Source organism: Electrophorus electricus, chromosome 19 (genome assembly GCF_013358815.1).
Source record: "Electrophorus electricus isolate fEleEle1 chromosome 19, fEleEle1.pri, whole genome shotgun sequence".
In the NCBI taxonomy this organism is placed as follows: domain Eukaryota; kingdom Metazoa; phylum Chordata; class Actinopteri; order Gymnotiformes; family Gymnotidae; genus Electrophorus; species Electrophorus electricus.
Window position 1 is genome coordinate 4,181,333 of NC_049553.1, and position 27,832 is coordinate 4,209,164.

At 44.1% G+C, this 27,832-nt stretch overlaps 1 protein-coding gene across 1 annotated transcript; it reads left to right on the forward strand.

Moving 5' to 3' along the window:
• The first annotated feature begins 2,350 nt into the window (after window positions 1–2,350).
• On the forward strand, window positions 2,351–27,427 carry LOC113577350 (B-cell scaffold protein with ankyrin repeats). Its single transcript, XM_027009948.2, has 15 exons — window positions 2,351–2,363; window positions 2,952–3,347; window positions 6,619–6,743; window positions 7,476–7,614; window positions 7,988–8,130; window positions 9,791–9,905; window positions 12,976–13,172; window positions 21,265–21,328; window positions 21,434–21,670; window positions 24,688–24,750; window positions 25,070–25,251; window positions 25,383–25,446; window positions 26,020–26,049; window positions 26,642–26,721; window positions 26,885–27,427. The coding sequence occupies exons 1-15, from the start codon at window positions 2,351–2,353 to the stop codon at window positions 26,915–26,917; spliced, it is 1,881 nt and encodes a 626-aa protein (XP_026865749.2). The 3' UTR covers window positions 26,918–27,427.
• The last annotated feature ends 405 nt before the right edge of the window (window positions 27,428–27,832 follow it).

Sequence of the window (27,832 nt, forward strand, 5' to 3'; positions counted from 1 at the left end):
GAACTGGAAAAGATGTGGAAGGTGAAGGCAACAGGGATTCCCATGGTAATTGGAGCACTGGGTTCTGTAACCCCCAAACTGGGAGAATGGCTCCAACATATACCAGGAACAACATCTGAGATCTCCCTCCAGAAGAGTGCAGTCCTGGGAACAGCTAAGATACTATGCAAAAATCTCAGGCTCCCAGGCTTCTGGTAGAGGACCAGAGCTTGAATGGAAAAGAGACCACCCGTAGGAGTGTGAATCAGACAAAACAGAACAGAACATTTGAGACAGAGGTCCTTCATCAGCTGTGCAAGCAAAGTGCTTCTGAATATATATATATATATATATATATATATATATATATATATATATATATATATATATATATATATATATATATATATATATATATATATATATGCATATGCTAATGAGGTCACTGTCATCAGTCATATTTAAATTTAAATACCGTGAATGGCATTAGCATTGATATGAGCACAGTTATTGATGTATTGCACACAGGACTGGAAATACCAGTGGAGCAGAGCTTTTTTTCCTCGTGCCCCACTAGAGAATGGCCTTCTGATAAAAGCTTCCTCTACCCGGAGTTTATTTCCCACCCATTTCTCCTTGTTAAAGAGTGAGAGTGAACACAAAAAAAGGCTCTGTTTGGTCTAATGAGGGTAGCGGGTCAGCAGGTGTGTATCTGAGACAAAGGGGGGTAAGAGCGTCTCAGAAAGCTCAGTAATTACAGTCCCTGCAGAGCCCTGGGAACAGAGCGTGTTTACATATCTGGTAGGTCAGTTGTTGGGTAAATTTGTACATGTAAAGGACATTCCCAGTTTTTGCATCGCATCTTTTTAAAACCTTGTCTCAGAAGCCTACGTTTTTGTAGAGACCTTCATATTATTCCCTACTACAGAACAATATGGTATAGATTACATTAATAAGCATGTACAATGTATGTACTGCAATGGTAAAAATGTTACATGCACTTTCTGGCTAAATATATTAACATTACAGTTGATGTTACAGTTCAGATATCAAACTCCAACTGCACATCAGGATATCTTGCATGATAAGATTGTAATATCACATATCAGTTATCACAGTCAGAACATTTCCAGTAAAAGAACTTTGTAATAAGATTAATATGAATGCATGACCTATAGTGACAAAATGTGTGTAAAAAAAGTTTTTAAAAAGTATGTGTACAATGTTTTAAAGGCTGGCATTTTCTACTGCGGCTATATAGGTGCTTCAGTGAGCTAACTTGTACAAGTAACCTTTGCAAAGAATTCATATATTTAACAAGGCTCTTGACTTGGCCAAAAACATCATGATAAATTTAAGCAATCTTCTCAGAGTCTTCAGAAAAGTAAGAAAAAGAATTTAAAAATCTTTTCTACACAATAGTCCATTTTTATTACAATATTCATATCCATATAAGACAAGCCTTGTATTACGGGGCGTAAAGCCAGAATAAAATCAGACTGAGATGGACAATTCATGTTAGAACCTTCACTTTTGCCCGTTGATGGTGAAAACGACAACATAGGCTTTAAATGAGACTGTTACTTCACTGGAAACAGCCTATGAAATAGAAAAGGAATACCTAAGCTAAACGGGAACGTACATGCTGTATAGAAAGCAAAAAATAAAGGCATACTGGGAGCTTTTAGACGCAGAACATGTATGCGCCGTGTGTGGTTTAAGTGCTTCTTATTGGCTGACGCAGGACATGGTGAATTGATCGCTCCATTTGTCACCATACACTGAAAAACTCTTAACAGTCGATCTTTTGTGGACTGCTAAGAAGGGAAGAAGGTAGTGGTAGATCAGGACACAGCAACAATTCAACAAAGCGGCGAGAGGCTTCGTTCCATTCCAGGATTAGGGATGACAATCGACTCTAATGCACAGGTGAAACGGAAGTGTTTTGAATGGATTTTCATAGTGTAGGCAGATGTACCAAATTGCAAGGAAACAGTGAAGGGGTTCTGCGATTTCTATTTATTGCTTAAAATTGTGCAAGCTTGTGTGTTTACAGTATATATGTCAGAATTTCTTATTTACAGCACTGCATGCAATTTCAGAAATGCTTTGTAGATTCACTAGTGTAACGAATTCAGCGCACGTGAATTGTCATGCACGCGTACGTGCCAGAACGAGGATGCCAGCCGTGCAGAGGGAAGCTGTGGTCATGACCCGCCTTCACCTGTCACAGATCACACACCTGTCTGTCCTATGGCTGCGCGAGGGCAACTCCCAGTCTCCACTAGATATGAGCACAAAGACTCCTGTGTGCATGTGATCAACCACACCTTCCACTCAGCTGTACACACTGCCACTGGCATCCAGAAAGATGAGCAAAACATGTGAGTTATAACTCTTTTTAATCCCCTTTCTGGACCATCTGATTTTCTCATACCGACTTTTATGTTTGTACAGTTAACAGCATTTCGAGTTTATATCATGTATGTTAACATGAAATACATTTCCTACAGATTGCTGAGCAACACTGTAAGGTTAGAAAATTAGCAACAAGTTAAGGTACAATTTGAGACTTTTCAAAGTCAAGGTTTGCTGATGTGTTTCAGAGAATTTCTACCTATAATTTAACATGAAGAAATAAATTTTCCATAAGTTGTAAGATTTTTAATTCCTTCAGCCATTTAGAGGATAGCAGCTAACATTTGAGTTAATTTTAGAGTGACACTCAATCTCGAGTGACACTCAATACCAATGTCCCACTGTTGATTTACTTCCCATTGGTGCATTGATCAGGTTTGAGTTTTAGTTTATATGTCGTCTATTAATTCTGTCATTCATAAAGTTCATACTATTCATACTTATCAAAATTTGCTCATTAGCTGATTTAACCAAAGCCAAAATCATGCCATACAAAACTAGCAGGTTGCACAAAACTAGCATCCCCACAACCCTTCACCTCTCACCCCCACCAGCTGAAGACGTCCTCATCATCTACGAGTCAGAAGCAGAGCAATGGGCATGGTACCTTCACTCGCTCCTGCTTGGCTCCATCCCGGAGGCGGGCATGTGCTGCTATGACATCGCCACGGTGACTAGCCGGCAGGACGACTTCCTGCATCTGAGCGGCTACAAGTGCAAGCTACTGATCCTGTCTCGGGGCCTCTTGGAGGGTCTGTGTCAGGAGCGTCGCTTCTTCCTGTCCCGCGTTCTGCAGCCCGAGGGCCGAGTGGTGGTGCTCCTGTGTGGCGTGGAGAACCTCGAGCCGCTGTTGGAGCTCGTCCCCCTGAGGGGCGAGGAGTGCCTGCAGATCTCTAGCGAGCAAGACGCCCAAGAGTACTGCACGGCCGTGGCTGAGATTGTCCACAGAGGTGAGAGTTTAGCACGTTGTGGGAGACGGCAGTAGTGAGTAGTGGGTGGGTGGGACTGGGTTTGAACTCGGAGGATTGGGCCCAAGTGCAGATCACTTCAGACATATAGTAGACAGTTAAAGACCAAGGAGGGAAAGTTCAGCTTAATACATAAAACAAAGCCCCAGCTGAAATACTCTAAAGGCTGACATTAAATTACATTTCCACCCAGCTGAAGGAAGTATTGGCCCCCCGATGCAGAAGAGTTGCTGCGCTAAATAACTCGGCACAGCAGGTTAAGTAGCGCAGGAGGAACTTAATCAGGTTTACATTCTGCCAGTGTGATTGGTGAGCCCAAGGACTGTAATTACAGAGCTGCATGAGAGGAGAGAAGACCGGAGAGAGACCCATTTTCTACACGCTTGAATCTTCTTTATCACCCCCTCCCCACCCAAAGCCCTGGCAAGCCAATTAGCAGCCCTATTTAACACAATGCTTTCCTTTGATAAACAAACAAACAAAAACAAACAAACAAATCACAGAGAAAGATTAGCAAGTGTCATTTGTGTACTTGCACCAGTTTATGATGCACAGTTTAAACGTTTTTTATACTTAATTTACATTTTATATATTTAACTTATTATATAAATAATTTTAAAAATATATGTCATGTTGATACTTTTCAGCTATTACAAATAAGCATTACCTGCAACTAGAATGCAATTAAAATTATATTTGTCATACCACCTCAAATCTTGTATACCAGGTTATTATTTTAGTAGAATGATAATTTAAATATTGCTCAGCCATATACCAGAGAAGCAACTGTAAGGAACCAACAGTGTTTCTTCTGTCTCTGTGCCAACACTCAGTGTGTAGTTAGTTACAAAGGAGAGTCTGATCTATCTTTGACTACCCACCTCCCAGCTTTAACAAGGGCAACACAGGTCAACATTTTCTACAGCATTTTGCAAACATTTCCTGACACACTTACTCTTGTGGCGTGGCAAATGAGGTTAGCTGCATATTAAAATCTCTTCTGCTAATTACATTAATATATGTTATTTCGTATGTATCAGAACTAAATGCCCATTAACACACAGAATGCCATGACTATGCTTTTTAGCAAAGTAAATAAAATGTCTCTCATATGTTGCATGCAGCCTACCGTAATTAACAGCTGCTTAGACTTAATGAGACTACGGAGTGTTAGTTTGCCCTCTGAGGTCCAGTAATTGCGTAAGCATTATCACTACTCCCCTCAGTAACGTTCACATTTGTGCACAGTGGGTCTCAGGAACGAGTTAGGATAAAGCCACTCTTTATAACATCCCCCAACCCCCTATGCACACACACACACACACACACACACACATACATATGCGCATGTCCACATGCACACTTACACACACACACACACACACACACACACACACACACACATATAAATATGAGCATGTCCCCATGCACACTTACACACACGTGCACACACACATGTCCACACACACACGCACACAAACACACGCACACACACATGCACATGTCCACACACACACGCACACACAAGCACATGTACACACCCACACTTACACACACAAACACACATTTGGCAGCATACATGCAATTTCTGTCCTACACATATTACATTCAGGTACCGGGACACTGGAGTTGAGTTATTTCTGCTGCAATATGACCTGAAAATTCAGATACTTGCAAAGACAATAAACAAAGCCTATCTTTCTGGTAATATGTGATTTCTCATTTTGTAATAGTGGCTTTCGGCATTCCCTGACATATTCCAAGAATCGGGGCATATGCATTTACAATTAACTCAAGCAGAAAAGCCGCCATTGGTGGCATACGGTGTATTCTATACATCAATAGAAAATGAATCGCAAAGATGCCTGGCGGGAGGAATGGGATGTCAGTGAATCGTAGGCCTGATGTGGTTCTTGGGTGCTGGGTTTAACTTAATCCGTCTCAGTACTTATCATGCTTGTGTAAAAGTGGGGAAAATATGAATATGATTATTCCATAGCATTAAAATACAAACCAAGAGAAATACTCACAGATAAAAGATGGCAGACTATTTCTTTAATTTGTCCCTCACCTCGCTGTCAGAGTATTTGGTTAAACTTCGGTTGGTTCAATTTATATTTAAAGTGCTTTTTTAATCTTTAAAAATATATTTTGTTTCGTGAGACTGACAAGTCTGCACAAATAGCAACACATTGCTAGGATTACTGTAATATTTCGCCATCATTGTGTGGTACTTGAATTTCTGTAGCACCTGTAGTCCTCTGCTTGCATAAAGAGGGAGTTTATGTAAGGACAGCTCAGTCTGGCCAAGTAGAAATGGCATTTGTTTTACAGTAGATAGGTCCGAGAAGCCTGCATCCCGAACAAAGGATCCGGACTGCGGTAATCAGTGCGGGGGTTCTGCTACTCGGCTTCCTAATAGCTAGACAGCTCTAATTTACCGTGATAAAGCCTACTTAGTCTGTCACCTGTTTCCATGAGAACACGGCGTCCTACTTTGATGCCGATGGAAACAGCACCGACGGCTCGCGCGGTTTATTTCCGCCGACTGTTTCTGCGCTCATGTTTACTTCGGAGGACATTTTGAACAAAGTGCCGGAGCACCACGTCCATTAAGTCCAACTTAAAGGAAATGTGGCTTTACGTGTTAAACCTTTTGATCCTGGTGGACTTTTTTTTGTACTAAATTCTTTAACATGTTACTGATCAGCTACTTTTTAAGCTGTATTAATGCAAATTATGTTAAGATTTGACTGACATTCTTTCTTTATTACCTAAAAAGGCTCTGCAGTGTTTTCCATTGACCTACTGTTTAACACGGCCAAGAACGCATTCAGGTTCATGCTATTTGTTAGTTAATATTTTGCAGATGTGCTTGTTGATTACTGACACCTGATCCCCAGCATATTCAAAGCTGTTGCCGACCAAGGCCCAGGGCAGGGGCATCCGTTCAGCCTGCCCCAGGTCCCATGCAAATGCACTGCCTTCCTCCCACGTCATAGCCAAACTTTATTGCTCGTCATGCAAATATCTCCTGATCGCCCCTAACGCAGGCCTCCGGCGGCCGTCCCAAGCATTCGGCGGCGGTTTATATTTCCGCTGGAGCAGCCAAGCCATGCGGGCACTCATCCTTCAGTAGTGAGGAAGACGAGTCGGTAGTCGTTTGGGTGCCCTGACAGACGGTGCTTTCAACCCCACGGTGGCGATGTGGTGCCGCGGCTTGCCCACTTTAGTTCTGTTCCTTTGGCCACAGGTGAGCTGACCTCAGCGGCGGATGTCAGACGAGCGCAGGAGCCGGCGCCCGACAGGGAGCGTTGGGACGGCGGTCTGCGCGCTAAAACCACTTTCTTGCTCCTGCCCTGCCGTGTTCCTTGTGAGGTGAGAGAAAAAAAAAACTAACAGAATTGAACACTGAACAGAATTGTGTTACACTGCTGCACAGATAATGTTGCACAACCCGACAATTCAGGTAGCTCCCCTCACCGAATTGGTTTGAGAGTCTAATCATTTTGAAGTATACACTGGGATAATAGTTCTACCCGTACCGTATCAGAAATAGGGAGAACAGACACCGAGCTCTGAGCTTAAGTCATGTGGCGGCATCTGTCCTGTTGTGAGCTGAACTGAGGTTTCAGACCCCACTCCTTTTTCTTAGTCTGAGCGAGTAAATGAATATTGGTGTTAAAGTAAAGGCGAATTTAAAGTAAAATCAGATCAGAGTTAGCTTCCAGTAATGTTCTGCTCCTTTACCAGTGTTGTATCAAAGTGTGTGTGTGCGTGTGTGTTTGGCAGGGGTTGGGGGTTATTAATCATTAAACAGTAGTGCACATTATATAACCAAACATAACCAAACTAGCTTCTGCATGCATAATATATTCAAAAGATGTCATATAACTCAGAAAACTTGGCAGGAGATCCTGCTGATTAAAATGAACTGCCAAAGCAGTATTTTGGTTGCGTTCAGACTGTAAGCAAACACTAAAGCACTTTTTTTAGGGTCAGTTTGTCACTCCTTTCACGCCGTTGATTGAGAAATGCCAGACCTGCTTCCTATGACTCTTTCTGCTGTAAGCCTGGGTGATGGTGTTGCAGTGATCCCCGTCTCTACAGAATCCAGGACAGGTCTTTCTTCTCCTGCGGGAGGTGGTGGCCAGTGAAAACCCGGAGGTGGAGTTTAATGGGAGCAAGCAAAGCGTGAGAGCGGAAGCAGCCAAATGGAACGAGAGCACGCTCTGTGTCCCCGCACCAGGTGATGGACCTACACCCATGTTTTCATGGGCAAATGCAGTCCTGCTGGTTTTTGTCTTGACTATTTTTTTGTTTTGTTACAGTTACAGTAATCTGACAATGAAAGAAAAGGGAATAAGGGCGCTACTGAATATTCAAGCCCAGATTGCATGTGTTCAGTTTAATGACTTAAGGTTTAAATTAATATTTAATTCAAATTTAAAGAACGTGGAAATAATGCCTGCAGTGCAACTATGTAAATTCAGTGGATTCTATTTAAAAAAAAAACCCCTCAAATGCTCAGTCTTATACACGCAGCCGCTAGAACGTGTTTTAAGAGGTGTTAAAAGGCACAGTATTGTTTTGGTGAGGATAAATCTAATTTAATGTTGCAGATTTTCCTGCTGGCAGTGTGGGTGTGACTCTCTACTGTGGGGGTGTGGTCTTGGGAAAGGCCCGCCTACACTACTACAGTACAATGGGAGAAATATCCCGCCTCCTCCAGCAGGCTGCGGACCCTGTGAACTTCATGTGTCAGGTACGCAAAGAGGTGGAAATCAAAAGGCCAGATTAATCCTCGGTGACATAACCAGTGACAGATCAAATGCAAATTACAAGACACATCATCAGTAACATTACATCTTGATTCCAGCTGTCAAGCATATTCAGATGTAGCCCTGCCAGCCATGTGTTATTGATGGAGAAGGGTGACCTTATAAGTCAAAAGAAAACCATTCTGAATGGGTCTCTAATGGATTAGGGAAACAGTCCTGTGGTTTCAGTTTGCACCACAGACACTTTTTTGCTTTGTTGGGTTTAGTTTGTAACAGCCCGACTCCATGCGCTTCTACAAGGGACAAAAAAAAATGGCTTGGTTTTAAAGGCTGCAATTTGTCTGGAAAATTGAAAGATTTAATTTTTCCATGCTACAAAATATATAAAATACTTATTGATGGTGTCCTTACTACATCAGCCATGTGCGGGAAACTCTTTGCCTTGGCCGGAACCGGCACTTTGTCTTGGCCCAATCCAACTGAATAAAGTTTTGCCTTGCCAAGAAGTAGTTGATAAAAACAATTCACAGAAACTTCACATCTCACACCAACCACGTTTGCCTCTGACTGCCTACACATCAGTGTACAGACTACGGACATGAAGGTATGAAGTGTGTAGATAAAAATACTCATTATCAGTTGTTGCATAATAACAAAATTTGCATAATCAGTAAGCGTTCCTTATTCATTATGCAGGCATCATAAGGTGAATCAGCTTCTCTGGTGTGTCGGCGGTATTAATAATTTCACTGACTTATGAGCTTCAGATGGGAGCTAACACAGAACTAAGGGCTGAAATTCTCACGTCTTCTCCACACGCTGAGCATGCATGTCTCTGCGTCACTTCAGTCATGTTCTATTTGCCAAATGTGAGCCTTTTAAAAAAAAAGAGAAGAAGCTAAAATGGAAACAATTGACAGTAGTTGGCTGATCCAGTTTTAGATTTATACACTACCTGTCATAACAGTGTATGGCCTGGGAGACTGTAAAAGAGCATTAAGAGCAAGAATGTTCTTGTCAAAGAAACTCCCAAGCCCCAGAGGGGGAAAAGAAAGTCTCACGTTTGAACAATAACAAAGAAATGATTCATGCGCAGGTAAGTCATTAACCAGGGCCTCTGTGGAGCAAGCTAGATGGATAATCCGAGTCTTCTGTGGGTTATGTAGCACTAACCCCAGGGCCGTGATCTAATTTAACAATGAAACCCATAACTGAGAGTTGCTCTTGGATTCACGCAAGAAATCCTCTTTAACGTTTAACCGTCAGAACTGCAAGGGCATTAAAAGCTCAGCCAGGCGAAGACCGATGGCGTTCCATGCCGACTTAACTCGGCTAATTGAATTTGCATGCTTTTAAAGGCAGAGCAAACAGCCTCACTAGTGTTTTGGTCAAGTCAATAACAAGGATACATATTCATGTTTTATCACCTTCAAAAACATTCTTGATGGCGATGAACCATTTGGTTCTCTTAGCTTTGGCAAATAAATTGCAGCCAAACATTAAAGTCATAATTATGGACCACCCAAGTCCGTTTGATTTTATTTACGGTATGCTGCGAAGTTAGCATTATGTGTATACATTTGTTTTTGTTGTTCTTGATGTTATTGTTGTTACTGTTGTTGGCGTTTTGCCCACTTTCTTCAGGCTCTTCAGGTGTCCTCCACAGAGCAGGTCGACCACATGCTGGCTTCATGTCTAATGCAGAAAATGCCTACAGGAGGTTTTCAGGGGCTGCAGAGTGATCAGATTCATGCTGGAGGTAAGTGGCTCTCGGCGCCAGGGTCGCCCTTTCTAGCTGACCCCGAAACAAGCACTGAGGTCTCACTGATCCTAGACCTGCTGGCTTCATTCTTCTACCTGTTAATGAGTAAATGAAGCAGGAGGGGCATCCCAGAGCATTACTGTGCGCTTGTATCACTGACGTGACTTCACGTCACCGACGCTGTATGATCCAGACCCGGAGCACGTAAACACATACTAATACTAATGATAAATTAGCATGTAAAAATACACACTTTTTAGTTTTTTGTGTATTATGATAGGGCTTGATAAAGTAGACTGCTTGGTGTCTTCATATCTGTAATAACTGAAATTAAATTGCCTTATGACTATGAAAGCAACCTGTGGCCCACTGTCAGAAACCGAACGTGGCTGTATGCTTCAGTGTGCCAGACTGACTGGAAATGGAATGAAGTAGGTTTGAGATTCAGTACTTTGGAGGGTAATATCCCATCTCTCGCAATGCCCTTCCACCATATATGTGACAACCCACTGGAGGTGGTGAGGATGACAGTTAATCATCTGGCATTTCCCCATTGCAGGAGAGAAAATCTAGATTAAAATACTTTTTTCAGGCTATTCTATACTACATCAGTTACCTTCTACCAGCTCCATCTATCTTGCAGCAAACGCAGACAGCAATGCGTGAGTGTCAATTTCAAAAATGACTTGAGAAACTCTTGCCAACCCTTGCTCACTTTACTGAGAACTAATAATTGTGGCCGTGTCTGGTGTGCGCCGAGATAAGTTAATGCTGATTGCTCCTACGGTATTCCTGCTCTCATGTCAGATCTGTTTCTAGCAGAGGGGCACAGGAGCTCAATGGGCACACAAAGCCCATTTTCCTTCTTCAAAATGTTTCCTTCGTCCTTTCCGCAAAGCACACTTGCTCGTCTTCCATCTGTATTTTCTGCTCTGTCTCCTTCCCAGCTCATTCTTTTTAACGGACGGCGTTCTGCCTCTCTCTCTGTCCGTCCCATTCTTTTCCTCTCGATCTCTAGGAATATTCAGCGTTCTCTAGATTTTCCGACCAGGGTGCTGTTCAAGCAGTATTGTGATAGTCGTTATGCCAGTTTTAATTTGACCTCTGGTTCCACTTGACTTGCGTTTGCGTTTCGCCTCCTCACGCAACCCTCTGCATATTCAAACCTTCAGTGGCGCACCGGGTCTTTTGATGTATTGTTCCTGACCCCTGTGTCACAGTGACAAATGGAAATTTATCAAAGGATATCTTTATCAAAGAACACAATCGAGTTGTTGGTTCGTTTTTTAAAAATAATTATGATGTGGGGTTGAATGCCAGCCCTCTCCTGTTTGAGAGTATTCTGCTCTTTGATTTGCTAAATTCAAAACAGAGGAGACTTGGCTTATATAGCACTTAGTTTTCATGGCTTGAAAGAAAAGAGATTTAGTACAAAGACAAAAACTGCATTCTGACTGCCACACAAAGCACCTTTTGACCGGAGACATAATTAGTCGACAATACAGAACATGCCTAACAGTGAAGTAAAACTTTTGCTTCCATAGCTGGAAACCTAATTATTTGTGCCCTTCGACATTCCTCGACCACTTCTCTAGTTGTAATACTCCTGGTACTCCGGTGCCTTCATGCTGCAACTTTACTGTGCAGACCACAGTTTGGACTGAAGTCTGGGGTCCAGGCTAACATTCACAGAGCATCATGGCAACACCAAGATTCAGCTTCCTTTCTTTGTAAAGATGAATGCAGTCATGTCAAAAGAGCGCTAGATGTCCTAGCCTGAACCTCTGCATCCATCTGAGGGTGGCTGTCCTAAATAGGCAGGAAGGGGGCTTTGGTAGCGGGTATGGCAGTTGCCACCTGATTGATGGTGTAATCAGTGCATCGGTACCTCAGTACCCACGTATTGATCCTGTCTCCGACAAATGACTGCCGTCCAAGCCACAGAGAAGTCCTTTGCAAGCACTGCCAGTCATCACTCATTTTACAGGCTGGCCAGAGGCTTTAATAAGTGATTTTCTTTGTCGTACAGCAACTCACTTAGAGAATTTTCAACATAGTCAGTATTGTGTTGCAGTAATCAAAGCTGCCATTTGGTACAATAGAGGCCACTCTAAAAGCTAGATGTGCTGTAGCACAGTGCCCACTCATAAGCGCGGCATTGTCTTTTTTAACACCTACGCATTCATAGAGTTTGGTCTCAGAAGTGAAAGCCACGGAACAAGCTAACCCCTGCTGTCTTCTCTGCAGCTGCGGGCGTTCCCTGCTTTTCAGCGGGGTTTGTTTAGTTCCGAGGGCCGGGTCTGAGCGTGCCCGCTCCGAGAAGCGTGCTACTACACGGACGCCGTACAAGGCAAGCCAGGATTCGATCGCCAGCAAGTTTGATTAGGGGCAAACGAAGATTCATACTCGGTACAACAGGCTACGGTCTTTTTTTTTTTTTTAAAACAAGCGGAATGCGGCATCATAGGCAATCCATAAAGGATACCCAAGTATCCAGACACAGACAGGACAAAAACAACAGAAATGAAAAAACAACAACAGGATAGGGATTAAAGGGCAACTAGGTAGCACAGAAACACAGAGACAGCCACTCAGCAGAGTCTGATGCCGCAAAGACAATAGGTTCCAGGCCACAACAACAAAAGTTATAGACATATAGACATTTATACCCAGGGCCTAACCCTGCTGGAATGAGGGACAGGTTTTCATGATCATGTGAGACATGATCGTGTGACACACAGGTGTGAGAGGAGGGCACAGATATGCAAAACCAGGGTATAGATAAAAACCAAAACACAAACAATGGCACACAGCACCTTGGGAACCACAAGGCAAATCTGACGGGGGGAGGTCATAACAGATGTTTTGTGATAAAAGAGATGCAACTCTCCAGTACAGAAAGACTTAAATTCCTATGGTTAAGAGCTCAAGTTTTAGATATTTTGACAAAAGGGTTTTTTGGAATCAGGGTCTTTTAGTCATGGATTTTCTTCTGGTCTGGAGGAAACAAGCACTTGTTTTTTTGGTAATGTTCTACTATTAAACCACCATCTACTGTCATCTGCAGACACACGCACCGAAGACATCCCGACTCTCCTGCACTTTGCAGCCGAACACGGGCTGAGAGACCTGGCCAGCGTCCTGCTGCAATGCCCCGGAGCCCCACAGGCCCTGCGGACCGCTGACCGCCTCGGGCACACGCCACTGGCACTGGCGCATGCACGTGGACATTCCCACCTCCACGTCCTCCTGCAGGAATCCCTGGTGAGTTCGTCTGTCGCCACTCTGGGGGAAGTGTTCGTTTGAGCGAATCGGCAGTCCAGCAGTGGCGTGGCTTATGGGAACACCGGCAAGCTTTCACCTTTGTGGCACTTATACAGAGCAGGTGGCTGTTCGGGTCGGAACCATGCTACAGAGCTGTCTCCCGAGCGGTTTCCTCCAAGCTGCGCCGCACGGAGCCACAGTTGTGGTCCTCCCACAGATGAGTCTGATGAGCAAAACCGCAGGATTCCATGATGGGAGCAAACAAGATCTTTCCTTTATAGAACAGTTTAGAAATCCCAGCTAATTCAAGAGACGAAAGCAAACCAACACAAGAAGTGGCAATTTTATAGCACATAACAGGGAATCAGACAAATGCAGTCATGAACTGTTATCTATTTAATAATCGGTTTAATCAGTTCAATCACCTTCTATGCACTGCCCTCACAGTGGATGTCTTTTCATGGTTATGATCCTTGGGAAAAGGCTCATACCGTCAGAATGGCCGATCTCGAGCAAATAAGTGACCCGAACACGGTTGCTGTAGCCAACAACAGTCCACACAAGCTGTGTCTTTACAGTTACCAAGGGGCCTTGAGGTTGGGGTCAGGCAGTGCATAAATAAAGTCTGGGGACTTAGTAATGGTGGCTTTAAACTGGCAGGTGCAAAGTTTCCTGGACGTCAGGGTTTGCCTGTTACTCTCTCATGTTCATGTCCACGCTGCTGCTGGCTTTCACACTTGACTTTGCTTAAAAAACCCCAAATACTAACAGATGTGGTGTTGTTTTTTAAAAGAAGGGAGCCAAAACAGCACTATGCTGGCTTGTTTAAGCCAGTGGTGTGCCGTGGTGAGAGGCAGGGGCTGTGGAGATCAGGCTTTATTTTTTCCTTCCCAAGGCCAAAGAGGGGCAAACTTGGTTGCCACTACCAACCAGACACAAGAGCTGTCCCTTATCCTGCAGCTTTACACCCTGGTGTATGCATGGGTGGATGCAATAGTTGAGCTCAGGGGGGACTCCAGCATTCTACTGGTTTTCTCAGTAATCTCATTAAAAACACACCATAAGTATAAATTACCTTACAGAGAACAATGGCAAACTCCCACATACTTAAAATGTTACGCATATAATTGGACTTCCCTTATATCAATTGATTTCTTAACAAATGTTTAAGTTCATTCCAAGAGGAGACAAAGTAAAAAAATGTACGTGGAGTTTTAGGATTCTTCTCATCCAAGAAAAAAATCTTTATAGGCATATAATGAGGTCAGAACAGTTATCCCTCACATGGATATTTCCCATACAGTCTTACCCAACTCAGCTTTTATCCATGGAGCACAAGAGAACTAAGTTACATATCACAGAGGTAATTATCTTTTGACCCTGTGACTTTTGAAAGAGGCTGAAATGTTTAACGAATTGTTCTTGAAACGCTAAATGCATCTGTCTTGCCTGTCTGAAATCTCACGTAGCTGATTTCAACATTATAAATCTGATAATGAAGGTATTTTCTTCCAACAATACTTTGGAGCACTTTGACTTTTAAGGCAATTTCTTGACTAGCCTTTAGTACCTAAGATTTTACATGAATATTTGACCATTTAAGTCAGATAGAAACAAAAGTAGATATAGTCAGCAGTCTAATGGTAAGTGCTGAAATCCTCAGTGTTCACTATGAGATGCTGTAGACATCAAACTGCTACTGCCCTGCAAAATTTCAATGTTAATTCAATGTTTTAGCAAGTAGGTCATCTTGGGCCAAAAGTTGAGCTTGTGTTTAACTCGTCTAGCTCAGGACTAGGCGCCCTGGAAGGTCCTATGAGGGCCGTTTGCTTTTGTAAGCTCCCCTGCCAGCTGCATCCCAGGGGCTGAGTCCCCGGTGCACACCGGTATCTCTCGGAGGAACGTTGCGCGGTGATGTCTCTCAGTTTGGTCTCGGCTGCTTCCCAGGACAGGCCAGCATCTGTGCTGGACTTACTGAACTGCAGGCTTTGTTAATTATAAAAGACTGCAGATGGAGGGCGATTCGGTTGCCTTTCTCAGGCGATTTGAAATTCACCATCTGCCTTCCAGTCTTTGTGTGGAAAAGTGTTTCAGTCGAGGAAGCCCGAACTTTCGGCAGAGAATCATGGTATGTTGAGACCAAACAGTACGTTATGGCAGGGGACAAAGGTTCACGGGTTTTTAATTAGGGAGTAGGGGGTGAAAAATGGCAATTAGGACCTTGATAATCTCACTAAATAAAAACAACTTTGATAACACTCTCTCACAACATTTCCATAGCCATTGTGGTCCTTTCACGCTATGCAGCGAGCATTTGTGAAAACGCGTGAAGAAAGACCACACATGAGCATATAAGAAGATCCAAATGAAAGATATGATACATGTTCTTTTTTGTTTTATTAGCATATTACTGCAATATGCACCCTCCTGCCCCCTCCTCATTACTCCCACACACATACACTCTTCGGACCACCCATTACTCATTGTGTGATTATCACGTCAAGGGTGGAGGGGGGGGTCCAAATATTCCACAGCCAGCCACAGGTGCTACTGCAGCAGGGCATTCGTTCTCACAGCAACCTCTTCCCGCCCAGGGAATACCCAACCGCCAGGGAATGAAAATGAGGTGACTTAATCTAATCCCCTCTCAGCTGTGGTTGTTAGGGGATTGCTGTAATTATGACGGTGAAATTGGATTAAAATAGATTGACTGGCATTACATACTTCTCTATCTCGCCTTATAATGAGATGGGAGAAAAATATAGCAAAGGATTTTGTTATTGGATCAGATTTCTTTGGTGGGAGGCAAAACAAACTAAAAGCCATTGACTGGTAGCTTCGAGATCTTCATTTTGGAAGTTATGTGATCTAAATCTAATATGTTACCACGTGAGAAAGTTCTAATCTGAGGTGATGAATAACCACACCAATGCAGGTCAGTGCCTATAAACCTCATCACCTTAAATTATTTGGCATCACGTTTCATTGAAGCAACAGCACGCTCAAAAATTGCAATGAATTTTTTATGAAAGTATCAATAAATGTTCGCAGCAGGCAGGACCGTTTCCAAGAGCCCGAGGGCTTCTGGCAGAGGTGGCGGAGAGGAATGGCAACTTCATCTCGCCCTCGTCTGTCCGCCGTTCCCCATCTAATTAGGCTCGATGTGCTTCGTGAAAAAGAAAGGACCAAGCAGAGAGCTAATTAGGGAAGGATTCTACTTTATTTGTCTCCTCTAGTTTCACTATTATATCTTCAGGCCTCCTGATCTTTCCCTCCCCCCATTTCCTCGTTATTCCGTCACAGTTTCTGGTTTCAGGCAACATTATGAAATACTTTATGCACTCCAGATACAGGGCAGTTATTATTAAAGTTTAAGAACGCGTGGTTTTGCCTTTAATTGTGCGGTGACAGGAGAGAATTTCAGCAGCGCCTACCTGTTGATTCATAGTAACATGCTGCTACACTAAAAAAAAAAAAAGGCGCATCTAGTATTGTTTGGTTTGAGCTTTGGTTCAAGACCTCACATATACTTTGCAGTTTTCAGATGCAAATGCTCTTAACGCCTACATATATTAAACACGCTCATCTCTTCATAGTCTCCAAACAATGACACACAGAACAGAGTACGTAACAGCACATAATGACAATACAATCATTGCCTAGGCTTTCTGTGGGAAAACATATTATGAAACCCTAAGTCACAAAACATAATCATATTTGGTATGTGCTAACGTTATGTGGGTTATATCTCTGGATCATGGAAAGCTATGGAAGTTCGATGGCATGCCCGGTTACAGATACTTCATTATGTGCAAAAAAAGAAAGCATAACTACTAATTATTCCCTTCACTAGAGGCTCATGTTTTTATATTAAAATGCATTGATTTCAGTTAAGGGTGTTGGCAAAGTCAAGATATCCACACATTGCCTGACAGCAAATAAACATCCCTCCCTTTCTATTGACAAAAGACCCCTGGCACATGTTAAGATGTTTCCCTCAGTCAGTGAAAAGGCCTCGATTCGAGTTTCCGTCCCGTTTACTGTTCCGCGACTCATATGCTTCATGGAAAGACGCGGTTGAAACACAGTCGTAATAGCTGCCCTGTCGACGTGATATACGGCTCGTGAGTTCCTGGCCTGCTGAGCAGTGTTGTTGGCACATAACCATATACTGCTCCAGGGGTCTGACCCCTTTTACCCCATTCTCTTCCTCTTGGGGCTTGTAAATGACAACATGGTCCTTGGTAAAATTAAGACCGCTAAACCTCCCTTCCCTGCATAAATAACAGCAGAGCCCATTCTCAAGATTTCAGCCTGCTGAAAGGGATACCGTTCTCAATACTCCTGTTAACACACAAGGCAAATCAAAGACACCCATTCGAAAAGGTCATGCGAGCCTGCATTTGGGGATTCTATTGTGAGCAGCCTACATTTGGTCGAGGGTCTTATTTCAGCTTACACTCATAAACATGTCATCTCTCGGCATTTGATGCCGCTGTCTGATTCATGAAGAGACTGTCAGACACCAGGAAACAGCCAGTTTTGTGCTAGTGGTCGCAAGTTGCGTTATGGTGCGACTGGGTAGGATTTATTAAAAATATAATTAGAAAAAGAAAATGAAAAAGGAATACGAGGCCCTGACTTGCATCTCTCGAAATCGAATAATTTGATTTGTGTCATTGTGCCTGCTAATGACAGAGTGGCAGCTCTGGTGAAGCGAAGTCACAGTGTTTATAAATAGATTATCTCAGACATCAGGAGTTACTTTGCCCAGCCAAATTGTAGACCAGAGGCACCCTCATGCCAGCAGAACAGCTCTAAACAGCTCCTAGGTGACAGCGGGTCAGCAGTTGCTGCCTATAAGAGTCTGATGAAACCAGCCGCAACGGCAACCCAGCATAGCGGCCATTCCGTGCCTCTGACGGAAGGCAGCCATGCCCTTTATGTGGCCGTGTCTGTGCTACATTTTATGTAACAGTTTTCCTTTGATGTTTTTTTTTTTAAATTGATGCTCATCTGCATCTCTCATTAGAAGAGATTTAACAGCCTACCCATCTTCATCTAACTGCCACCTGTTCTGTCGTAGAAAAGCCAAACATTTGTTGCAAATGACTGCCCATTTGGCCAGTCGTGGTTGCATTTACTGGAACACACCAAAATGAGGAGCTTGCTCTACTCAGTTCTCAAACAGGCATTCGGTTGTCAGTCAGGATATTCCAATGGTTCCTAACACTTTCGAACCGCAGCAAGGCCAGCTGAACACGGATTGGGAGCCAGAGCGCCCCTGACCGCAATTCTCCCTCCTCCTGCTTCCAGCCCCCGCTTTCTGTCCCCTCCTGGTGGCCCTCGTGACCCGCCGAACATTGTAACCACGGCAACCCTCCTGCATTGTGCCGAGAATGTGCTGAGCCGGAAGGGATCCGGGCTCCTGGAGGAATGCAGATCAGGTGCTGAGTTTTGGGATCCTTTTCTGGCGCTCTCTCTCTCTCTCCAGCGCAAGAGCAAGTCTCCCTATACCATCTCCACCCAGGCTCATGTGCCAACTCGCTTTCCAGGATGGATGTTTGGTGTGCTTTGCTCTGTGCATTCGCTTCCATTCCTCTCGTGTTCACCTGCTGCTTCCTCATGATTTGCCTTATGAAAAGAAGCGAAGCAGACCACTATATCAATCAAATTAGATTATCAATTTGTACGCATCTTGTGCTCCATGGGACAGTAAGATTGGAAGCAAACCTTGGCAGTTTATCTTCTTATCGCGTCTGCTTTTCCATTCTTAATGATGACGTTCTTTGCAAGCTGTTGTAAAACACACTGAAATAAGTTACCTTAATCAATTCTTAATTAACTTCATATAACTTCTTACTAATGTGCTGAGGCACGCTCAGCAATGAGGTTTAGTCCTGAGTCAAGACGAGATGAACTGCACAGTGATTGTATCGACTGGACTAATAAACGTATTGCTAAAGCACGGGCTTCTAAAAGATGGGGGCAAGGTGCACCCTGCAGACTGTGAGGAAATGTCAAGCAGAGCACTTAAGATCACATTCAGTACACTGGCTTATTTCTGGCATTCAAAATGCTGAATAGGATTCCTACCCAAAATGTCAGGAAAACGCATGGGCGTGGGAATGATCTGGGAATCGGCGTTTTCCCTGTGATTATTATTTTGTTTATGCGCAGACATGCTGCCTTTAAAACGGTCCTAACAACAACAACAACAAAAATCCGGACCAAAACTGTTTCCTGTCTCTTTAATTGCTTGTGAAGCAGATGCATGAAAACCGAACCACGTAAAACCGTGTACTTCCAGCTTTATAGCGGCACCGATGCAAACGTGCATCTCGGTTTGTGTCACGAGCGCTCTCCGTATCCGCGTGATAGGGGAATGCAGCGTGCGCTCCCAGTTTGTTCCCACTGGGCACGTTTGCATGCTAAACTACTATTATCGCCGTAGTCTTCACAAATGAAACACTCCAGCACTTGGGCCTGTTTTGCACACGTGAGCGGTATTCTTTTTTCTTTTCTTTTTTTTTGCACGCCAAGGAAAATGCACAGTGCCATCACCAAACCAACCAAACACAATATTTACATTTGCTCTGAAATGATCTACAGGTGTAGAGAATAATGGGAAAGCGTTATTATGTGAAATGGTTCACGTGTTGATTCATCGAGAGTATCCCGCTTGTCTTTGGTCACTCTAGCTGCAGACAGAAAGTACTTAAGGGGGCTTAGGTGCTTAATAACTAACTTTTGAAATATAACAAATTTAACCTTTGAGTCAGACAGGTGGAAATCTGCCTGCAGCAGAATGAAGGTTATTTCTGCAACACTGAATCTGGAGGCAAAGAAAACGTCGCAAAAAGGCTCCGTTCTCCAAGACCGGCAAACGACGTGAAAACCGAAGAGAAAGTTATTATCCTGTTCCAAACAAATTGTCATATGAGCATGCAATGCATAATGTCAATCATGCAGCTTTACACAGAAACCTGGTCATGTTAATTCAGTTCTTATGCGTGTGTCATTCTGTCATGTCATCATCTCCCCCCCCCCCCCCGGGAGAAAAAAAACCTTCAATTATTCATCTCAGCAGGAGGGCTCTCGTGGAGGACCTGATGCCACGCACGTGTCCGACTTCAAAGTCGCCGTCTTTCACGTGCCCCCCCCCCCCCCCCAGCGACGCCTAATTAGCTCGTCTTGTCTATCTGTTAATCCTTCCTTTGTGCGCTAATGAATATATTCATAACAGTGAATGCTAATGTGCATTATCAATACCAAAGGGGAAGGGGCTATTGTTCTACGTGAACTGCAGGGGGTTGCTAAGGAACGGTGCGCGGGGAACACGCTCCGATTTATTCGTCGGGCGTGCGTATTCGCGCGCGGCATGAACGAGGCCGTTGTTAGCAGGATCTGTGCTGGGAAACCGGCGCATGCATAATCCGCTTCGGGGCGGATGGAAACGTCTGCTGTTTGCACAGCGACCGCGGGGCCCGTTTGCACGGCACAGTGCCGCGCGAAGCGATTTTGCGAGCTTTGCGAGAAAGCCTCGTCCCGTTTCAGTTTCCATAGAGGCAGTCGCAAGTTTGCGAACGTAAAATCAAATCCTTGGCTCCGAGCCGTGGGCTACGTGTTGGTGCAGAGTAAATTGCATGTTTGCGTTGTTGGATGGCATGTTGGAATGGGCTGAAATTACATGTTGGACGGCACTGGTGAATTGGACGGAATCTCTTGTCGTTGTCAGGCCCAGATCTGTCAACGTTATTATGCACGCACAGTCTGTGTTGAACTAACAAATTTCCTCCTTTTCCTGACTTTGTTCTCTTACTCCCAAACCTACATTTCAGGCAATGGGTGAAACAATATACAAAATAACAGAAAGACAGTTAGGCTGTTATTTTTTCTAAAGGTTACGTTTCTTTTTTGAAGGAAATACGTGTTTTTGTTTATATCTTGGTTATTAAGCAGTTACTGGGTTGTTAATTCAAGCCAGATGTTTTTTGACTTCTGATTAGCAATTATTAGACGAGATTCTTAAAACCCAAGGGCATCCCCTAAGTCTCAGTCATATTAATAGAGCCTAAATAACTCTTTGTAGGCAATGATCACAGGAGAAGGCTGCAACGATGACACCAGTGTGTATGAGCTGATGGGCAGAGCTGGTAAGTGCCCATACAATTCACGTTCGCCGATGTTACAGTGCAGGTATAGTGTGTTGTGTGGAGAAACATATTCACACCAAACGAGCCTGTTCTCCACTCATGCAGGGAACCTGCAGGTCACCGATAGCCACAAGGAGCTTCAGCCAGCGGCACTCGGAGACCATGGTGAGCAGGGGGAGGAAGAGGAAGACCCATACGCCCACTTCGGAGTGACATGCGAAAAGAACGACAGGGTCCTAACAGCCTGCGGCTGTGTTGCAATAGCCAACCGCCCGCCGGCCCCCACGCCCCGACCCGAGACCTTCCCCACCAAGAAGAAGAGCATGCCTTTCATAGCACAGGGTGAGGATCCCGGATGCCGATGGGTTAAACCCAATGCATTTTTATTTAAAAAGGTGGAGTGCTACCTCAGCAAATACACATTTATCAAGGTCCGGAAAATGCACTCAAATGTGGCCATCTTATTGGTCCTGCCGAAAGAACAGTACTGCTACCACTTAGCGGCCCCTTGCTCATTACAGCAGATCCTATTGCTCTTGCTGCCCAGCCAACACGGTAATCACTGTTTATAAATAGTTAATACTTTAAAAAACATTTTTTTTTAGGCCGCACTCCTTGAACAGGGGAACGTGTGTCCAAAGATCAGCACTGTTCATCACTGGCAGCAAGTTCTTAAATGTTCAATTTCAGCCACGTTAATTATTCAGCAAGCTGAAGGTGCCAAATGAGTTATATTGTTGGGGCATTATAAATCATTTCGATTCTCCTGAACTCTAGCCTGTAAGAAAGGGGGGGGTAAGACTTAGCAGTGTAAAGAGAAGCCAGATTGGTTTTAGAAATGGCGAGACTTTAGTATGAACTTTGCAGCTACCCTCTCCTTTGGAAGTTTGAAAAATGCAAAGCCATCGTCATTTTACAGCTGCGTGATTTCTAGCGGTGGAAGACGCAGTCCGAGGCCGTGTCCGTCTGTTGCTCCTGCCATGAATGTAAACCGTGAGGTAACAGAAGAGGCAACTATCGTGAAAGGTTGAGTGATCTTACCGGTTAGCAGGCCCCTGTGCGTGTCTGCGGCTACGGGCCAGATGACGTGGTGTTTGGCTTCTGTTGGGAGATATATTGCGGAGCCATCAGATGCTGATTTTCATAAAACAGATGGGAACTAGCTTGTGTTGCTATAGCTGTCTGGTTGAAACCTCATTTTTCATATATTCATACTAGGGAACTAAAACATGAGCAATGCCAGAACTGTCGGTTGTTCTGCTCTCTCTCTCTCTCTCTCTCTCTCTCTCTCTCTCTCTCTCTCTCTCTCACAGACATGCACACACACTTTCCTTTCTCTCATTTTCTCCATCTTCTCTGTGAAACCTTTCTCGTTTTCGTTTGCTTCCGGTCCGCCGTGAGGAGGTGGTACCTTCCTCTCTGAGCATGAATGGGAACGATTGGGGGGGGTCTCGTCTCGGCTGCAGTGATTAGACGGGCAAGGCTGATGGACAGAGGCTGTCTGGACCGCTGCTTCCCAAGTGTGTACTGTTGGTTTTCTTTTCAGTCCTTTCCCCCCAGTGAAGTTCAAGAATAGCTTTTAAATCCAACACTGCCAAACAGCTTTGAAAAGCGGTCAGCCTCGGACAGCAGATTCCACGCCACGCGCCGGCATTGTTTGCAGTACGCGTTTATGGACGAAGTGCTCAAGGGGAATAGTGTGTGGTGTGGTCGGTGGAGGTGGGGGAGCACTGGCTCAAGTCTCTTCTCTGTGGAGAGCATTTGTGTAAGAACGGATGGAGAGCATGAAGGCTGAAGAGAGGGAGCGTGCGTAAGTGTGTTCGCAGGCCGCCCCTCCCAGTTACAGTGAATGACTGTTTGAAGAGACTGCGCAGTGGCGCTTGTAAATGATGCATTGTTCTGCGACCTTCTAACCTGGGCAGTACGAGGGCAGGCAAGGTACAGGCGATCTCTTTAACAAGGTTTCTGACTGCGCTCATAAACGAACCTTCCACTGGCCCAAAGGGCTATTTCAAAAAAGAAAAGCTAGGTGTTATTACCCCTATGAGAGCACAGCAATAGGGCAGGAGGGAGATGAGTTTCAGTATGAGGAGGGTCTGGCCACAAATCAGTATAACACGCACACAGACACACACGCACAGACATACACACGCACAAACACGCACGCACACACGCGCACGCACACACGCGCACGCACACACAGACACACATGCACATGCGCACACACACACGCACACATGCATAGACACACACGCGCACACAGACACACATGCACACACACACACACGCAGACACACATGCAGACACACGCACGCACACATACACGCACATGCACACAAAACAAACAAAACCAAACATGCAAATAATGCACACACACACACACACACACACACAGAAGCCAGGCTGCCACTCCATGCATCTGCAACCAATCTGAGCAGCTCTCAGAGGCCAAGCAGAGCATCACGCATTACACATGTTTTCCATCTCACCCATTCTACAGCCGAACCTACGGAGAGCGGGGGAGAAACGGACAGGGTTTTCCGTTCACTTTAACGTGGGGATCTATCGCCCACACGCTGATTCGATTTCTCCACCCACTCGGTGCGCTTTGGGGGAGCTGCCCGGGGGGGGGGGGGGCGGTGCTGCAGCTCACCGAAACAATTTTCTTCCCTCGAATTCCCAGCTGTTGTCAAGGCGGCGAAGTTGCCACAGTATTCCCTCGTCGGAGCTCGCCTGGGACCGCGGTCCGTCATTATCTTTCCTGCTCCTCCCATCGTAGGTGTGATATCAGAGGGATGATATCAGCAGGGGAATATCAGAGTTTCATATCAGGCAGGATTCTGGCCTGTGGAAAATGCCGCTCTGTTAACGCAGGCTGTTGCAGGGGAGTCGCAAAATGGTGTAAAGAGAAGGAATGGTAGAAAAGAGTTTACCACAGCGAGATGGCAGCGTGCGGCATGGGAGCTCTAGAGTGCTGGGGAAAAAGCCTCCAGCCTTTCAGTTAAGGCACTTATGAGCCAATCTATAAAATCTCCAAGCGTATCCTTCACGCTGATTCAATTGTCTTCATTGATCCCTAAGAGCCTTTTTCTTTGAGCTCAGAGTCTGTTGGACATAAAACTTGAATCTCCTTCCAGTTCACTTCTATTATTTATGCTTATATTTGATATCAACTTATTATCTTTTGTTACTGTTACTGCAGAGGGGGTTTCACCTTACGCCAATTATGTTTTCTCAAGCCCTACGGCCCCTTTCGAGCAGTGTTTTTTGTTACCTGGCGCCATCTAGTGGTGTATTTGGATTAGCTCACTTTTGTTCGAATTAACGATTCATGCTGCATGCGTTTGTTTTTATTCTAGTGTTCCAGAAGAAAATGTCCCAGGCAGATTCTGAAACTCTGTACTCCTTGCCTTCTAAGCAAAGTAAGATGTAATGCATTACACAAAATGTAGAATTTGGTAAAATATCCATGTGAAAAAATCACAAACATTTTAATCCATAAGAAAGAAAAATCTAATTACATTTAATTACATTTAAATACATTTAAAATGTGACATTAGCCTCATATTGTATATAATTCAGAATCTTTTTTAACATGATGTAACAAAAGAGACTTTTCAAACAGATTGAAGTCAGACATGTCACACTGGTGCCGGTCCGTTTTCGCGTTTGTATGCTGTTTCAAGCGAGAACCCGACTTCGAACACTTTAACTCTGAGCTTCTGGGTCCACACAAAACAGCTAGGGTGCGGGACAGCATCTCCTCCACCTATGACACGTTCGTGCCGAGCCAGCCTCCGGGACTGGATGAGCTGATCCGGCTGCAGGAGCAGGTTAAGGGAGGTTCGCTGAGTGTGGACGAGGCCCTGGAGCGCTTCAGCGACTGGCAGAGGCTCCAGAGAGGCACAGACACTGCGCAGCAGGTGACCGGTCGTCCGGCCTTGACCCCACGACCCTGCGGATACGGAATTTACCGTTTTTAATTAATGTGGCCGAAGGAATTCTGAGAGGGTTGATAATAATGGAACGCCACATAGTCACTCTTGTTTTCTAGGACAAACTGCGACAACTGCGAGCGGATATCGTCAGCAGCAAAGTGGATAACGACAATGTCTATGGTCAGTTTAGTTTACCATAGCTCACAGTGACACACTGCTGCAAATGTATATCATTTTCAGGAAATGGCACGACAAAGCATATCATCTTCTACTAATTCAGGCAGCAGAAGTCTCTCCATATTTTTTTGTATCCAAGCATTTAATGCCCGTGGTAGCCATTGTAGTCTGCATCATCAGTCGTGATGCTTGTGATCTGGTACAAGATCGTCCGAGTTTGGTGTTTGGTGCCTTGAATCATTAACAAGAAGTGTCATGAATGTTGTTTTTTAAAGTTTAAGTTGGCATCAAAGAGATATTCCATCAAGAAACTCTGCCTGAGTTGTTTATGCTGTACGGTGATCAAGCGATCTCAAAATAGAATTGTATTATCTGGAAAAACATTCATTGTGTCCAGATGATAGATTCCACAAGGATTACAGAGAGAATATGAGTGTGTGTGTGTGTGTGTGTGTGTGTGTGTGTGTGTTTGGGCAGAGGCAGTAAATGAGTGAAAAAAGATTTTAAATAAAGAATAGACAAAAAATAATTTAAATAAAATAAGACGAGTTAACTGCCCTCTTCTCTGTCCATCAGATAAGATCAGCATCGTTCATCACACGCCAGGTAAGTGCCTCCCATCACGTCGCTGAGGTTCTAGACCTGGGAACGTTTTTGTGGGTGGTTCTTTTACCTCCATAAGGAGTCACCTCCTCATCTCGGAGCAGTGCAGCAGGAGTGTCGAATAAGGAGAATGGTTTGCCCACAGGGGTTCTGTCCACATGGGGTGCCCAGGACAATGGGTAGACCACAGTCATTTACACACTTTTAAACACACTCCTCGAGGTGTCATATTACCTGTGTACATGTGAGTGTTTTGAGGCTTCAAAAAGAAAAGGTGTGTAGTCGCGCCTATTCAAAAAAAACAAAACGAAAACATTTGCCGTAGGTGCGTGAAGCACATAGTAGAATGTCCACAAAAATGAAAGAAGGCACCTTGCACACTACCAGAAAATGATCAAAAGAGTCCAGCAGAGGATTTGTTCAGTTTTTTGTTCAGTGTTCAGTGTTTTGAGCCTTGTCATGGTCTGTTCGACATCTCATTTTAATTTTAGTGAGCGGTGTGACTCTTCCACAGTAGTACAACTGCGTCAGTCTAATGTTGTATCCTACATGACACTTTTAACGTGAGACTAATCCATATTTTCACTCTGGTCAGCTATGCTCACAGCAGAATACAAGAAAGGCAGCCAGCCAGCAGAGAGTGATTTCTACAGTAAACCCCTCAAAGGGCAGCATGTGAGTTTTGGAATTCAATTCCATTCAATTCCATTCAAAGCACAAAACACCGATCTCCCCCACAAATGGAAGCTGTCTGTCACATTTTCATTTGATGATATTACGTCACAAAATAATGTTTCTAAGATTGGACACGACTAATGTTTTTATTAAAATTTTGCAGCCAAATTTCTTTAGGAAGGCAGACAAACAGTGAACGAAGTCGGTATGAAATTCGTGTTCCGTGACCTTTCGGTTTGGACAGAGGAAAGAAATAGTGCAAAGTGGGACAACTCAGGAGTGGACTCCGTTATCTTTGCCTGGTTGCCGTCTCGTTTGGAGACGGGTTCTGTTCAAAGCTGCCCTGTCAGGGGACACATCACTACTAGAGCCATCTCTAGTCCACCAAGGGACCAAGAAAGAACTCTTTAACACCAGGAAATGAACGCAAGTCAATGGAAATCTGTTCCTTTGTGAAAAATTAGATGTACATTCCGAATATTTGAATATCATTCCATCTCAGGAATCAAGACTACAATGGTTATGTTTCTTCGTTGGAAGTTCTTCTACTTTGTCGTCAAAATTTTCCTTTTAAAAGTATTGCAAAGCATCTTGAGAGAGAAAGCATCATGCAATTTCTTCTTATTAATATTATCGTCATTTTTATGTACTCGTAAAATTCTGAGAATATCGGAGAGTAATGTAACATTAAAAAGGGGTTATTTTGAAATAAACATCACTAAAAAATTAAATGATGATAACATTTTCTTTCTCCTATTTACTTTATCTGCTTACTAAATAGTTTTAAAACATTTTAATGTTTTTAAGTTTACACAGCATTATCAGACTAAAATGCAACTGTGTGCTGCAGAAAATATCCACAAGGGGGCGCTTTCCTACCAGACATGTCAACTCCCAAAACACAGCTCTGAGCTGCTGAATTCCTAATAGACGAATGTCCTCTTTTCTGCTGTTCTCCCTGAGCACCGCACACATCACGTCGCGCACGTGTAGAATCGTCTCTGGGAAAGCGAACGTGGGCTGTGTCTTCGTCTGGTGGGGTGGGGGTGTACCTGGGAGCTGCGGCATCTGATCGCTGCGCGGCGGAACCCCCGCGGCAACATACTGCTGC